A 16,203-nucleotide genomic window follows, 5' to 3' on the forward strand; every position below is an offset into this window, starting at 1 on the left:
CTGGTGTGAGCAGAACCATCTCCAGCTCAACGCCAGTAAGACAAAGGAGATGGTTATTGACTTCCGCAGGAGGAAGACACCCCAGACTACACAGGTGAACATCCAGGGTCTGGACATTGAGATGGTGGAGACCTATCGATACCTGGGTGTTCACCTTAACAATAAACTGGACTGGTCTAATAACACAGATGTCCTGTACAAGAAGGGCCAAAGTCGTCTCCACCTGCTGAGAAGACTGAGGTCCTTTGGAGTGTGCAAGACTCTGCTCCGGACATTCTATGACACTGTGGTAGCATCTGCTCTTTTCTATGCAGCGGTCTGCTGGGGAGCAGGGAGCACAGATCGGGACAGAAAGAGACTGAACAGACTGGTCAGGAGGGCCGGTTCTGTCCTGGACTGCTCCCTGGACTCCATTGAGGAGGTGGGTGAGAGGAGGATGTTAGCAAAGCTCACATCCATCATGGACAACCCCTCTCACCCACTGCATGAGACTGTGGGGGCTTTAAGCAGCTCCTTCAGCAACAGACTGAGACATCCACCCTGCAAGAAGGAGCGCTACCGCAGGTCATTCATCCCATCTGCAATAAGACTCTATAACATCAGCATCACTGGCTGATGGGAACAAAACTGGCTTCATCCAAAATTCATCCCAGAGTAATTTTCACAACAAATTTTTGTACTATTCTCTAATCCATCTTTTGTGTACATACTATTCTATTACTTAATTATTATTATGTGTACATACCTTATTTCCTCTATGTACATACTTATTTTATTACTTATTTATTGTTATTTGTTATTGTTATTTTCTTTGTTACATTTCACTTTTCTTTTTTCATGCTGCTGTAACATTTGGAATTTCCCCCAATGGGGGATCAATAAAGGAATATTCAATTTTATTCTATTCTATTCTATTCTATGATCCTGGGGGTCTTCTAGACTTTCCAAATGTTATCAGAGTGAGCAAATCAAATCCTGATGGTCAAATGAGTCATTTCGCAGTTGTTTTGACGCTAAAAAAATGTATCCACTGATTTACAAACGTCTCTTTTTCAATGTAAGCCTATGGGGGGAAATGTTTTTTCTGGACCCCATAGCATCACATGACAGTTTAATTCCACTTTTGGCCACAATGTAAAATTTGCTTAAAGCCTGGCACTGTTCCTAGTGGCTCATAGGGGCTACTGAGGGGGGAAATATTGAAATGAACTGCAAATGACACATAATGCATGCATTTAATGTCATGTTCGGGGGCCACAATAAATGTTTATGATGGCTGCCATCAGCCAGTGGGCCACTGTTTGAGGAACGATATTTAAGTCAACTCAACATGAGTGGGTTTTTTTTTTACTATTTTCTGTCATGTTAATAAACTACGCCCTGCATTTTTCAACCTCTTTGCAGCTGCCTTTGAATCTGTGTGGTCTATTTTACTCTGATCAAATTCTTTTTGGCTTTCAACGGACAAATAAATCAATTCTTCCATTTGCCTACAAGCTCTCAACTGCAACAGCTGAATACATTAAACTGATGCAACGCATATCATTACACAAACACCAATAATCCTATCTTGCCTTGATAGAATAAAATATCATCAATCTTTAATGATACTTATGGGAAATTGTGAAGTATTAAAACTTAATTTGGTTGAAGGTAATTTGCTGCAACTATCACATAAGCACCCTACGCCTTGTTTGCAAAAAGACTAATATTACTTAAAGGATGTTCAGTGGGAAGAAAAGAATGTGACCAATATGGTAATTAATTTAATGTTATGCATCTTTAATCTGTAATGTAAAACTTGATGGAGACAGGGGTTTTCTGATAGCACTAATCCAATTGCAAAATCAAAATTAAGCATCTGAAATCTGACGTACATAATTATTTTCACTTTCTGCTAATGTCAGGTGTATTTGATTATCAAATGTGTGTCCCTGTACCAACAGCATGCTCAGGAGGATTACTCTTTTTTGGCCCGCCTATGCTTTTTCTCTTTGGGATCATTTTTTGAGCTATTATTTTTTGTCAAAGTCAACCTGAGATTCTGAGGTACCTATTGTCCTGATTTTATCTATGGAGCCTCCATGCAAAACAGACATCAGAGATGGGTAATATTCGTGTTAGTTGTATTTTAAGTATGTATATCAGGGATATTTGAGTGTTTTGGAGATAGTAAAAAATCCAAATGTAATTTGAAACAAGACACTTTAGAGTGGAGTAATGTTGTATTTTAAAACAAGACAAGGTCTAAACCTAGTATTTGGTTAAACTGTGTGTGAAACACTCATCAGGATTTTACTATGAAACAAGGGCTTTTAATTTGAAACAAGAAGTGGCAACAGGCAAAAACTTCGTGTAAATACCTGTTAAAACTAAGAACAGTATGTTTAGACCCACTCAGACAGCAGAAGGGAACTGCTTTCTCTAGAGCTGTACCCACTGATCATTTCTCACAACCTGCCCCTCTTCAGCTGCAGTCGCTGATGTACGCCCCCATGTGGCTGGTGGAAGCTGCACAGCCATCTGTCACTAACAGCCAAGTTCTGCTTGCAACAACAGTTTGTAAAACGTCCTATTGGTGCCGCTTTATTGGCCAAACCTATAAATGGTTCAAACCCTAATAGTTAGAATAATAAATTTACTTTAACAATATTAACAGCAATTTTGGTTGGTGTCTCCAGTTAATTAATGAATGGGAAATGTTGATGAAACTGGGTTTTCAAAACTATGATATTGGTCGTGACACAGCCATGTAGGTCAAGTTTCACAATAATAAATGCCAGCTTGATGAGCTCGACAATACACATTCATACACATTTGATGGAGCACAGGCAATCCAGCCCCTGCTCAGCGCCCGAGAGACCAGAGACAGAAAACAATGAGGAGAAATACCCATCAAAAAAGATTGAAAAGTCATTTGAGGAGAACAGATGCAGAGGTGTTTATATGTTTATAAATCTGTTTTTGTTTTGTTTGTTTTTTTTAAATAAAGGCCGGATCAGTTTCTCCCATTAATTTAAGTGCTCTCACTGTGGGGGTTATTTTCCAGCTGTGGCCAAATTGAGAAGGGAATATTGTGTGCATGCAAACGTTCCTTCCCTGTGGATCATGTTACTCACCCTGCTGAGGTGATTACTGTGCAGCAGCAGCCCCGTGAGCTTCGTCAGTGATTCCTCCACACGTCTCGTGAACTCTACAGACGGCTGCCTCTGAGAGCAGAAGAGGTCCATCGCTCGAGCTGCGACCTGGCAAGCCTGAAGGACCAGGACCATGGGTGCCAGCGGATAGGGCTCCCTGCAAGTTGTCACCACCGAGTCCATGAGCTGGCACACAGTGTCCACCAACACTGACCCTGCATCTCCATCTGGGCTGAACCACAGTGACTCCAGGCCTCTGTTGTCTCCCTCTACTCGATGTAGGGAGCACAGCGACTGGAGTAACTGCACATGAGGAAGCATGGCATTCCCACCAAGACTTTTGTGGTGAGTGGACAAAACTGGTGGCAGAGGGGACGTGACAGCAGGCTTGGGGTCCTGTAGCAGGAGTTCAGGAGTCTCTGAGTCTGACTGAAGGTCTGTGCTGTGTGCCTCACTTCCTGGACCAAACAGATCCTGTGAAGCATTGTCCACGTGGCTCTCAGGACCTGGACGGTTTGACACACAGAAAATGAAGTTTTCAAAATAAGTCTTGTGTTAACTTAACACAGTAAAAATAGCACCAATGCATATGTACATATCCGTGTATTATTCTGTACATAGAGCCAATTGGACAATTCCAGTGGTTAAGTAACTAAGTATATTTACACAAGGACTGTACTTAAAGGTCTGATGTGAAGGGTTTAGGGGGATATATTGGCAGAAATACAATCTTTTCTTTTAGTACCTAAAAATAAGAATTATTGTGTTTTTGATATCTTAGAATTGGCATTTATATCTACATAGGGAGCGAGTGCTTGACCACAGAAATCGTCATGTTGCACCACCAAACACTGACTCGAGGTGACCATCTGCATTTTTGGGTGGCAGAAACGTAGCTAACAGCCCCTTTGCAACAAGCTGCGTCTGAAATTCATTGGGTTTTTTTAAAGATCATTTTTCGGGCTTTTTGCCTTAATCAGACAGGACAGCTTAAGCGTGAAAGGGGGAGAGGGAGGGGATGACATGCAGCAGAAGGCCAGTTAGAATCAAACCCGCGGCCGATGAAGTGAGGACACAGCCTCTGTGCATGGGGCGCCCGCTCTACCACCTGAGCTACTGGGCCCCCCTTAAAAACACACAGTTGATTTTTTGTTTTTTTCATGCTTTATTTATTGTTTCACCTGTTTCAATCACAGCGTCCGTTTGTTTTTGAAGGGAAGAGACTTCTGTGGATAAATCAGCTCCTAGTAAAAACCTTCTGAACATCCAACACTTAAGGAGTTCTTACAGAGAAGAGTTTTAGCAGGCTACAATCCCCAATCCTCATCACTAGGTGGCGCTAAATACACCTAAATTTTCCACACTGGAACTTTATATACAATTACGAGGTAGCATATTTCCATTTTGTGCTGGTTTATAATTCTGCTCCAGAGGAAAATATTTACTTGATTACAATTATTTTATACCTTTAGTTACTTTACAGATTCAGATCATTAATACAAAGTAAAATCAGCTAACATTCTAACATTCTGATATATTATCATGAATTAAAATAATCATGATAATCAATGATAATCACAGAATTATGTCATAATAATTGAGGTACATAATTAATCATTTCCAATATGATCCATGTAGTTATCATCAGGACACCTCACAGACGACTGTGTTTACATTTTAGTTTCTGCCTCTATGGTTTTATTCTATAAAATAAAACTTTTTTTTAAACAAACAAAAAAAATCATTAACATCCAAAACAGCAGGCCCACACTTCTTGGGGGAAATTGCACTAAATTATACGTTCACATTTTCTCTTTCTGTAAGTAAATTGTTTTGTTTTTTTGCTGAATAAATATGAAAGGAGAACACAAAGGCAAAATCCAGAGCGGGGAAGAAACTGACGCCCACAAATATGCATTTTAGCAAGTCGGTATAAATGCTTTTCAGATAAGCATATGTGAAGGTAAACAAGTTTTTCTTTTCCATTTTGAAGGCAGACCATGATTCTTAATTATATTTTTAGTCCCTAAATTCACATCAGCGAGCTGCTAAAATCTGAATTATAGCGGTTGCAACTCACAACTGTATGCGCAGGTGGACCTTGGTTATCATTTTCACAGGCCACAGCCATAAATGTCTCTCCTCAGCCCTTGAGGTTTTAGATTTAGGAGGATGAGTGTTTTCCTTGAGACAAATGCTGTTATAAAGGCAACACTATTTATATCTGTGTGTGTTTTCATATGGAGTAGGCTGTTGTTTCAAAGTGACATATTCCACTGGGAAACAGTGTCACCCATTCCTAAAAAATGAATGATACCATCATTTTAACCAGTCATGACACTTTAACACCAAACAGAGTGCAATGCAATATCTTTTTTATGGTTATATCAGCGTAAGTATAAAAAGGTAACACTGAAAACTGGTCGGCACAATAAGACCTGAAGGCTATTGCACGCAAGCATAACATAAGTATTTTATTAAGTATTGTAAGTCTTTCAGGTAAATGCGCGTTCACGGCTTTCATGAATAGACCATGGTGTCAATCACAGATTTTCCTGATGCGGGCATGCAGCAAAGTGATCAGCAGCTTCGCATGGAGTGTATGAGGAGGAGATAAAGCATATAATTTGCAAAAAAAACCAAAAAAAAAAACAACAAAGAAATGCAGCCTTTATAATTAAACAGAGTCAAAAAGCCTGGCAAACAACAGGAGACTAACTGAATGTGTAAATAAATATAGGCTACAATTAAAAATTCTGAAATTGTGGAAGAATGGCGAAATGGTCAATGATGCCCACTCACAAACGAGGGACTTGGGTTTGAGTCCCCTTTAAAACAACCTATGTCTCTTTGGATTTGGATCAAAACATCTATTTATTACTCACTACCTTTAACTTCAGCTGCACCAACATGTCAAAATTACCACATAAGGAGAGACTTCTTATTCTTACAGATCAGCTGGACACTTTATCTTGAAAATTAGCAGTGGAAATTAATGTTCCAGAAATATAGTACACTAACACTTATTAAGATATTTAGCACACGTTTTTCATCCAAAGCAACATGTGCCACCTCCACCGCACTCATCCACAATGCCACACATACCATCTGTGGTATTGTGAGCGTGTCAATGATGAGGGCAATGACCTTCATCAATGGCTTCACTGAAACCACCTTTGCAACTTCATCAGCCATTTCTAATCATCTAAATAATTTCAATGATAGCATACGACGTAATATATGCTACATAATCACTGAGCTTTGAGAGAAATAAGAATAGGAGTCTTGACACAAAAGATATTTGGGGAGAGGTGGTGTGGTTCATAGGTGTTCTGACTTTTGTCTGACAGGCCCAGGTTCTAATCTCATTCATAACATGCATTATTTTTAACTTTACAGTGAGAATGATAACAGTAGGCCTACTTTACTTAACTACAGCGCAGAAGCCTGTTTTGATGCACGCTAATAAAAATGAATAAGAGCAGAAGTTTAAAGAGTGAGAGTAATGTAAGAATTTTCTGCACTCTGATTTATGAAACCGTAGAAACGAGTATATGTGTAGGATAAGCAGCTATAAACCTGACAACTCCACATTCATGAGCATTGGATATGTAATCATTAGCGGTGTTGTGAGATAACTTCAGGACAGTAAACTCAGTGTCAGGAGGATGAACATGTCCTTGAGATATCCTCTCCTCGGACTAAGACACACTCTCTCTGCTTATGTAGCTTTGTAAAATTGTCCGCACTATTTTTTGACAGGAGCTCACCTTTCAGCTGACGCGCTTATCAGTTTTAACAGCAACTCTGCAGCTCACTGAATACATTATTATTTAACTAATACTCTCTAAAAGCTGTGGAGGAAATATTCAGATATTTTACTTCAGAAGAAGTACAAGTACCACACTGTGAAAATACTTCACTAAACAGGCACCCAGTGGCTCAGTTGGTAGAGCGGGTGCCCCATGTACCGAGGCTATGTCCGTGCTGCTGTGACCGCGTTCGATTCTGGGCTCGGCCCTTAAATCCATGTCTCATCCACTTTCTCTCCCCCTTTTACACTTAAGCTGTCCTATTAAATGAAAGCCAAAAAAGCCCCAAAAATAATCTTTAAAAAATATCTCATATCTTTCCCAACAAGCTGTGACAGTTTGACTTTTTGCATTCTCTTGTTTTAATTTTGATATTTGCGTGAGGGCTGCCAGCCCAGCCTCTCTACTGGTACTTAAGATAGGTCAGTCACATTTTGTTTCATTTGTAGTTTTCTCTTAATATTTAAATCAAACGAAAAACAACAAAAAGATGTACATCAATCAAAATGTACACCCTACACATCCAATGACCATACTCAACCCAACAAGAACTACACAATCACAAAATATTAGTGCTAAACCAAGATATCCATATACTGTATTTAAAGACTTTCACAAAAACACCCACATTTCCAAGGTCCCAAAGTCCACAAAACCAGTCCATGACCCAGCTCAGTGTTCCACTACGGATTTTCCCTCATGCTTTCTTTAGTCCAGGTTAATTCCATTGACAAAAAAATGATACATGTTCAGTTCGTTAATGTACATTTACTAAAATTAAGTTAAGTTAGCAAAAAGCAACCATCCAAATAAAAAATTTAAAATGAAAAGTTTTTGCTTTTACTCAGTCAGTCAGTCTGAAAGTCCAAAAAAAAGAGCCTGTTTCTACCATTTACTATAATATATCTATGGTTTACACACCCATTTACTATTCACAGCCTGTTTCCTCCAGGTGCAACAAAAACTGGGGTCTGCTTCTGCAAAACGTTTAGTTAAGTTCTTATTACTAAAGGCGACCCTTCCTCAGTTTTCCCCTCCACCCATGCCGTGCACTCTCAGCGGCAGGTTGCGGACAGGTCAAAGTATTTAGTCTGCTAGATATCTGGGATGTGTCTACTTTGCATCAGCTCACGTCTTTTCACACAAACAGAGCTGAAGCACCTATTTTTGAGTGCCGTGTCAACACAGAGCAGAAAATCAGTGCCACAGTAGTATCGGCAGAGGACGTGCTCTTACTGTTACAAACATTCTACTTACATGACTGATATTTTGCGTTACATCCATGGTGTCAAGCCTACCTGCTGCCTCTCTGTTGCTCTTTGTGTTTGATGTCATTCTGGTGATCAGTAATTCCTGCCGCAGCCTCAGCACCTCCTGCTGCAGCCCCTGGGCTTTTTCCTTCCAGCTTTCATCCTGGCTCTTCAACTTGCAGGCCAAAGCCTCAAGGTATTCTCTGCCACTCATCCCTGAGGGCTTATTCTTTATTATAGCCACAGCCAGGGCCACTTTGGCTTTCATTAAAAACCACTCGGCTTGACCCGCTCCTAAAACAGAGTGAGGAGGATAGAGTTTTCAGTGAAGTCAACCAACAAAACATCCACAGCGGCCAAAGAAGTTCAAAATTCAGCGACATTGATATTTTTATGAGAAATCACTTTTTACAAAAGAGTATGGCCTCAAAATAATATTTTCTTTTGCTGACGCGTACAGCAAAGACAAGAAACTTTAGAAGAGGGACCATGTGTCTGCACATCCAGGCAAAAATACTCAGGTGCAAGACACAAAAAAACTTCACAACCGCACACAAAGGAGGTCTGCACTCTGTTAGGCTGCAAATAAAGAGTTTATTTCTCCTCTTCTCTTTTCAAGGCGACATTTCGATCTACAACGTCTTCTTCCGGCAGAGAAACTTTCCAGTCAAAACAAAAAACTGTGCACTGCTGGAATGATTCCTAAAATACTTGAGGAATGGTAAATTAATCTGCAAAAATGTTTATTGTCAAAATCACTCCAGCCTCTCATCTAATCAATTTGTAGAGAAAAAATAAATAAATAATCATCACTTTCAACCCCAAACATATGCATATTTGGCTTAAAGATGGCTAAAACTTCACCACCCTGTTTAGTTTAGTAGGTGAACTGAGGCTACATTTAAGTACATCTACTCAAGTACTGTACATAACAGCAAATATTAAGTATGAGTACTTCACTTTAGTCTCATGTCATGACACTTTATACTTCTACTTCACTACGTTAGATAGAATTATTTACACAAAAAATATAGATAACTCTGAAAATAAGATTCATTGTAAAAAACTAAAACACCAACAATGTACAAAATTTGATCTTAAAGATAGTAACACAAAAGCTGATTTGTCAATGTTAAGTATAGTCAGGAAAATATACTCAGAGTATTATAAGTACTCAATGTAGTATAATATTCATGTGACTCTTACATGATTATATTATTTCAACAGATGCATGAATGGAAAAAGTGGGATTTTACTGATGTAGGTTGAGGTGGAGCTCATTTTGAACTATTAAGTAATGATGATTAATTGAATTATGGGTAAATCTTAAGATGATTATTTTCTCCTTTTAGTTTGAAATTAGGGGGGGAAAAGCAAAAAATGCCATGACAATAACTCAGAGCTCAAACTGACACCTTAACATAGTTTGTTTCTTAAAAAAAAATAAGTCCAAACATTAATATTATTACAAAAACTTTTTTTTTAAGCTGGATCCATTTTATACATATTGTTGCAAGGAAAATGATTCAGATGCTTATTGCAATGTTGCCTTACTTGCATAAACTGTTGGGTAGTTTCATTTTTAACAAAACATTTTCCTAAGTTACCTCTTGCTCTTTGTATGTTTTGTATGCAAAAATATTTTTTGCAAACTAACCATTAACTAAACCTAAAAATTTTACATAAATTACGTCAAGGTGCTTAAGTTACAATTCCAACACTGCTAAAAAAAAATTTTAAAAAAAAGCCATTTAATTTTACAAATACCAAATTCTTAAAAATAGAATAAAATAACATTTTTTATGGAGAAATACAGCTATTCTCTTTATTGAAAACGTTTGTGGACTTTACAGTACTCAGATTTAACGTTCAGAGTCCGACCCAGCTGTGTTTACTTCAGGCTATAGCTAAATAATAACCATTAGCTAGTCCGATAAAGCGTCCATTATCGGACACATAACATAACCATATTCATATTGTTGACACTTAACCACATATCATGCTCCTTTACCTTTGCCCAAATCTACCGTTCAGTCTAGTCCCAAATATCTGACTGTAATTTTAGAATGATACCACATTATGCTATTATTTTGTAATTTAGCTAGTTAATGCTATGTGCTAATCCAAACATAACAAGCACGGAAGGTAAAACTAAGAATATGTGGGGGGTTTGAGTGTAGCCGATATAACTGTCTATATCTATCTGTCTGAAAACGATGATGCCATTATTTGCAGAAACAAAACAAAAAAACACACTTTTAAATTAAACTATGTCGAACTACCACAGCTAGCTAAACTTAGCGTGATGCTAGCTTACATTAGCTCGGGAACTACGTTACGAAATCAAACAGATAACAGTTACGTGCTCTACATTGCCCCTTCAAACCCTTAGTACTAACTGTGGGGACGAATGAAATACCCTTTTAAATTAATTACCTCTTAAATGGCCATCCTCAGTTTGCATTGCGCGGTGTCCCTTATCCTCAAACTCCACACTGAATGTTTTCAGTGGATAGGTGTGCTAGTTTAGTGTCAGCGGCGGGACAGGTGTTACACTCAAATCTGCGCCCGTCACACTCGGTGACTGCCGCATCACGTGACGAGGTCAGCCGTGACGCTACTGATCTAACAGCTCACAAGCGTGACCCTGAAGAGTTGAAAATGATTGTTGTTTCATTTTTGCTCATTTTAATCGGCTGTAAAAAAATATATATAATATAATTAGGTGAGGTATGAGGTTTTAATTGCAGGACTTATAGGATTTTACAGAGTGGTATTTGTACTGTCGAGTTGATGATCTGAAACTTTGCTTACAGGAAAACTCAGTACATTACTTAATTAGTCTACTCTGGACTCTTAATAATGTGCAATAACTACTTTGATGTGCAATAATCCAGTGCAATAACTACATCCATGTAATGGATGTAGTTATTGTAGTTATTGTAATATTCTGTATTCAAATGTTGGTAATCTGTTGTTTTATTTATCACATTGTAGAAACAAGAACAAAATGTACATGTACATTTATTTTTTAGTGTTTAGATATATATCAATTTTACATTAGTACTTATGTTTAAATTTTATTTATATATTCTATACTTTCCTACGCCTTTTAAGACTTTTGAATGGGAGCATCTGTAACTAAAGGCAATTTCCCCTCAGGGGTCAATAAAGTATTTCTGATCTGATCTGTGTACTTCTTAGATTACCATACTTTTTTATCATTAATAGTTTTCTTTTTTGTTTGTTTGTTTGTTTGTTTGTTTGTTTGTTTGTTTGAAAAAAATGGCACATTTTTAAGATGGGAAATTGTCAGGTCTGTCTTTATGTTTAAACTTACAATTATTTAATCAATTAATTGTCTTTTGAAAAAAACATGAAAACTTTTTTCCTCAAATTTTTTCCTAAATCAAAGCTCACAGCAACATAATGCATATACTTTGATGACAGTGCATAGCCTATCCATTCAGTTTCACATACTACATTAAATTCTTAACATCCAATTAATCGATCATCAATTAATAGTCATCATCCCTTGTATAATTACTAGGTCACAAAATGTCCAATCTATAATTTCTCATGGCATTCAAATATTATATTACAACACTAAACAGGTGACTTTTTTGTTGTTGTTGTTGTTTGTTAATTTGTGATATAACTCACCTGTTCCTCTTGACAGCAGATTTACAGTGAAACCTGAGTGCTTTTCCTTCAGAATACTAACAGCAAAAATGAGACGGAGGAAGAACATTCAGAGAACATGAACTCATGCTCAAGAGTTATAAAAACAAGTCACATGAAAGTCAGAGGAACCATAAGCGCCACTGTAGGAACCGGCTCCTGTATCTACCCTGCTGAAGTGTCCTTGAAGAAGATGCTGAGTTCCCAGCAGCTCCTGGGAATGCTGCTGTGTGGGTGACTGTGACCTCTGACCTCCCCGGCAACAGGACGAGCGTCCTCCTTGGAGATCAGAGGAGGTGTACGGACATGAATCGAACAGATGCTGGGCTGTTATCAGCAGGGGTCAGGCTAAGTGGCCATGTCGTCTGCTTTGCTCGCCAGCTGACCGCCTCATTATCATCGGGATCGTTAAAAGGTCAGCGCATTGAAGAGGAGTTTTCATTGATTAGTGAAGATGTCGGCCTGAAGTTCAGACATGCAGGTTTGTCATGTGAGGGTTCAAAAAGGAAGGACTTAAATCACAAAGTCAGACCTGGTGCTGATGAGGTGCTCCTGAGCAAGGCAGCAACCTTCAGATGGACCCTTAGAGCTGCTCAGCAGTTTGCAGTGCAGCTGAAGACCTGATATGATCAGTCAATGAACTGAGTCAATCAACAGTTATAACTCATTAACCCTTTGAAAACTGGATCAGCATTATTTTTCTCGTGCTGTGTTCAGTTACCCTTCACAAGCTATTTGACCCTTTGAAATCTGAGAAAATCGGTTTGATTTCTTTCTTTCTATCCTTAAGAATCCGACTTAAACTGCCACTCCTGTCACCACCACAGCAACCACAGCTGATACGACTTTAAAGCCTGCAGCTCAAAAGTCGATTTCGGATAACATGATGAAAAAAGGCAATGACCAACTTGTCAAGAAAAGTCCGACATATTGCAGGAGTTTAATAAAAACTAAAATTTTAAATAAATTTTAAAATATTTCAAAAAAGGGGAAAATGTTCCAAAAACTAAAACTGTAATTATAATGGACATATGGGAGGCAAAGATACTGCAGAAGCTGAGTTTGAGCCAAAAATTGCAGCCCTTCACAGGGTCATAACTCAGTTGTTCATCATCACAGAAATACGAAAAATTTTGATATCATTCCATGCAACTTACATTTTCAGAGGACATCATTATTTCTGATGTCCATCGAAAAATGAATGTCCATAAAAATCTGCGAAGAAATTGTAGAAAGAAAACGCTTTAGAACTTGCAGATTTGATCCTTTTTTTGTCACCTGTCTGTATGCCGTCGATAGATTTAGACTTTGCCTCCAAACAAACAAAATATGTGAAGCAAGTTTAAAAAGACTTTCACCAGAAGTCCTGTCATCTTTGAAGACAAACGAGGAAGACCAAAGTGTCCACATGGGGGCACTCATGGAGAGCTGAAGGGAAGGCAAAGGTACTGCAGGAGTTGTGTTTGAGTCAAAAATCGCACTCCTTCTGAGAGTCATAACTCTGTTAAATGTAGTCACACAGACATGAAACATATTGATATTATTCAGTGTGACTTACACTTTATGGGATATAAGTATCTCTGAAGTCAAGCGAGAATAAATGTCCATAAATCTCTTTGCAATTCAAAGAAAGAGAGAACTTTCTGGAGAATCATAAAATTGTTCAGTTCAGGTGACGGTGAAGGCCATAGCACATGATTCGTGTCATTCTCATCAAAGTGTTCAGTCTGCCTTCGTGCTCTGTGTCAAAGCATCTGCACTTTGTCGTTTCTTAACTCATTAATTCAGATTTGTCCCTTGTAATTTGTTACCCGTCTGTGCACAAACAAAAAAAAAGGTTAAACAAGTTCATAGAGACAACATCAGAACCTCCGTCACCTTTGCTGTCGTGTGAGCATCACAGATTTCAGATTTAACACACACAGAGAGGAGATAAAGGATGAATCCATCAGGGAGCGCTGTCTCTGTTCAGAGTATTAATGCAGGACGGACAGGATGAATGCATGAAGGAGGAGTTTTATTGTAAGCCTGCTATATTCTCATTCCCCTGACACACTCGGTGGCTCTCTGGAGAGCTGTTGTTATCCATCAGCTGGAATACGAAAGGCTGAGAAAAGGCTGCGTCACTCTGCTGTTCTTCAACCCTTCATCCATTATATTTCAATCCTCTCTGCAGCGCCTGTTTAAACTACCAAACATCCCTCATGATGACACACCAGTTGTTGCATTTTTCACATATACAGAAATTTAGCATGTAGAAAACACGGCTTGTGTTACTCTACCCTGACATGTTATTGTGTATTGTGAGTGAGACTTCTCTGCTGATTCATTTCTTGCTCTCTGCTGCCCTCCCCTGTGACAGGGATTCATATTTAAGAGAATCAGATGGGAAATAAACAGAAGCCACCAGCAAAAGGCTGCTAAATCTCCCCGAGGCTGATGGATGGTTTGGTCTGAGGCAGGTATTGTGAGAGGAGCTGCTGTTCGAGACGTGAGGCAGATGAATAAATATGTTTCCTAACCTTCTGAGACAATTGATACCTGAAACAACCCAAGCTGCTTCATTGATGTGTGCTAAAAATTTGATCACAAATGAGCAACTAGCAGGGAAAATTCCCACAGCATTGGCTACTGTTACCTACAAGTTGCAATAATGCTTTAAAAAAACATTTTAATCTAATGTTCAAAGAATGTTTTATGGATGTTTAGCATTTCAAAGTCCCTACAAGGTTAAATGCTGACTAAGTTGTGACGTTTTCACTGCAACATTCTGAGAATGTTTTGGTGATGATATAATAGCATATTCTTTTATAAAAATGTTACACTGAAAACAAAGGAAGAACATTTTCAAAGCAATATTCAGAACATGTTTTTGAGGACTGAGATTACAGATCTTTTTTTTTAAAAGATATTATAACCAAAAAATACATTGTTGACATTTTTGAGCTTTATAGAGAAAGTTACCCTATCTGGGAACTAAAAGAAAACCTGCCACTGAAAATGTTATAAAACATTGTATTGGTTGCATTGTGCCATTCTCAGAATGTTTTTAGAGCTAAAAATTGCTGGCTGGGTGGTCATTTACTGTGGATCTTCTGTTAGTTGTGTTAAAATATTAGGAGATCAATTAGTTAGTTAAAGCTTGGGCAGGGAGCAATCTGGAAAAGTTAAAAAGACATTTTCCTCCTGCAGTTCTCCCCTTTCTGTCTCAAGCCCCTCCCACCAGATGAACATGGACATATGCCTGTCCTTCATACAGTAACACGTTGGTTGATTTCTTCAAGTGCATTGCTTCAGCCCCTCCTTGCCCCTCTCTCTGTTTTTCTGACCAAATTTGATGTCAGTCCATTCTATAGATAATGCAACTCAAAATCACTCAAAATCTCATTTGCTAGTAGAGGTCAGGGGGTCACCAACATAAAAACATAAAAAGGTGTTTCAGTTACAATCCATTGCGAAATTCAAGTGAAAGTTGTTGTGAAAAAAAAGCTCAAAATCGTACAACTAGTCCAGATTATTCCGAACACATCACCTCACTAGTTAAGAGTCATTTCCAGTTTATATAGTCTAACTTCTTTCACTTTGACATGTTTCTGTGTGACTCGCCTCATGTTGTCGGTTCATTTCTTGCAGTCTGCCGCCCTCTAGTGAAACAATACGCTGTGAAAAACTGCCTCTTATTATTCATATTTTAATAAGAATACGCAGGAAGGGAAATAACCACAGAGCCGGCAGCCAAATGCTGCTAAATCTCCCCTGAAGCTGATAAATCTGTCAGGTCTGCAGGCTGCTGTGTTGGGTCGGAGGCATGGTGGAAGATTGGAGGCAAAGAGAGGAGGAGGAGAGCTTTTATGTGCTGTGTAAATGTCTATTTCAGTTGCCTCTTTCAAGCTTTTTAATGGGCCTATACTATAAAATAACTGTTGTCTTATGCACACATAATAATATTGCCTGTTAGGAATAATTGGCTACACCCATGTTTGGGCAGAGACATTGTCCATCACCTCAATTGATGTGGCATCTATCGCACTTTGAGGTTATATATGAATTATTGTTCATTAGGTTTCATATAAAGTATGAACAGTGAGGTGGAACTTCCTGTTAAGGGACATAAAATTAAGTTGTAATTACATAATCTATAGTTATGATAACTGATAAAAAAATAGAGGTTTGGAGGCCTTGGGAGCTTTAATTTAATTAACTTTTTTGGCTGTTGTTGTTATTGTCAGTATTCATTTATGATAATGATGATGATGATGATTATAATTGTTATTATCATTATTAATGTGGTTGTTGTTGTTGTTAATTTTAACATTATTATTG

At 38.3% G+C, this 16,203-nt stretch overlaps 1 protein-coding gene across 1 annotated transcript in view; it reads right to left on the bottom strand.

The window, feature by feature from the left end:
* mei4 (meiosis-specific, MEI4 homolog (S. cerevisiae)) overlaps positions 1–10,694 on the bottom strand; it is a 69,628-nt gene extending 58,934 nt beyond the window's left edge. Inside the window, exons 1-3 of the mRNA XM_042503858.1 lie at positions 10,636–10,694; positions 8,248–8,493; positions 3,120–3,643 (exon numbers count right to left, since the gene is read on the bottom strand). Coding sequence (XP_042359792.1) covers positions 3,120–3,643; positions 8,248–8,493; positions 10,636–10,663 — 798 coding nt within the window. The 5' untranslated portion in view covers positions 10,664–10,694. The remainder of the gene's footprint in view (positions 1–3,119; positions 3,644–8,247; positions 8,494–10,635) is intronic.
* Positions 10,695–16,203: the final 5,509 nt, after the last annotated feature.

The sequence above is a fragment of the Plectropomus leopardus genome, chromosome 16 (assembly GCF_008729295.1).
Source record: "Plectropomus leopardus isolate mb chromosome 16, YSFRI_Pleo_2.0, whole genome shotgun sequence".
Lineage (NCBI taxonomy): Eukaryota > Metazoa > Chordata > Actinopteri > Perciformes > Serranidae > Plectropomus > Plectropomus leopardus.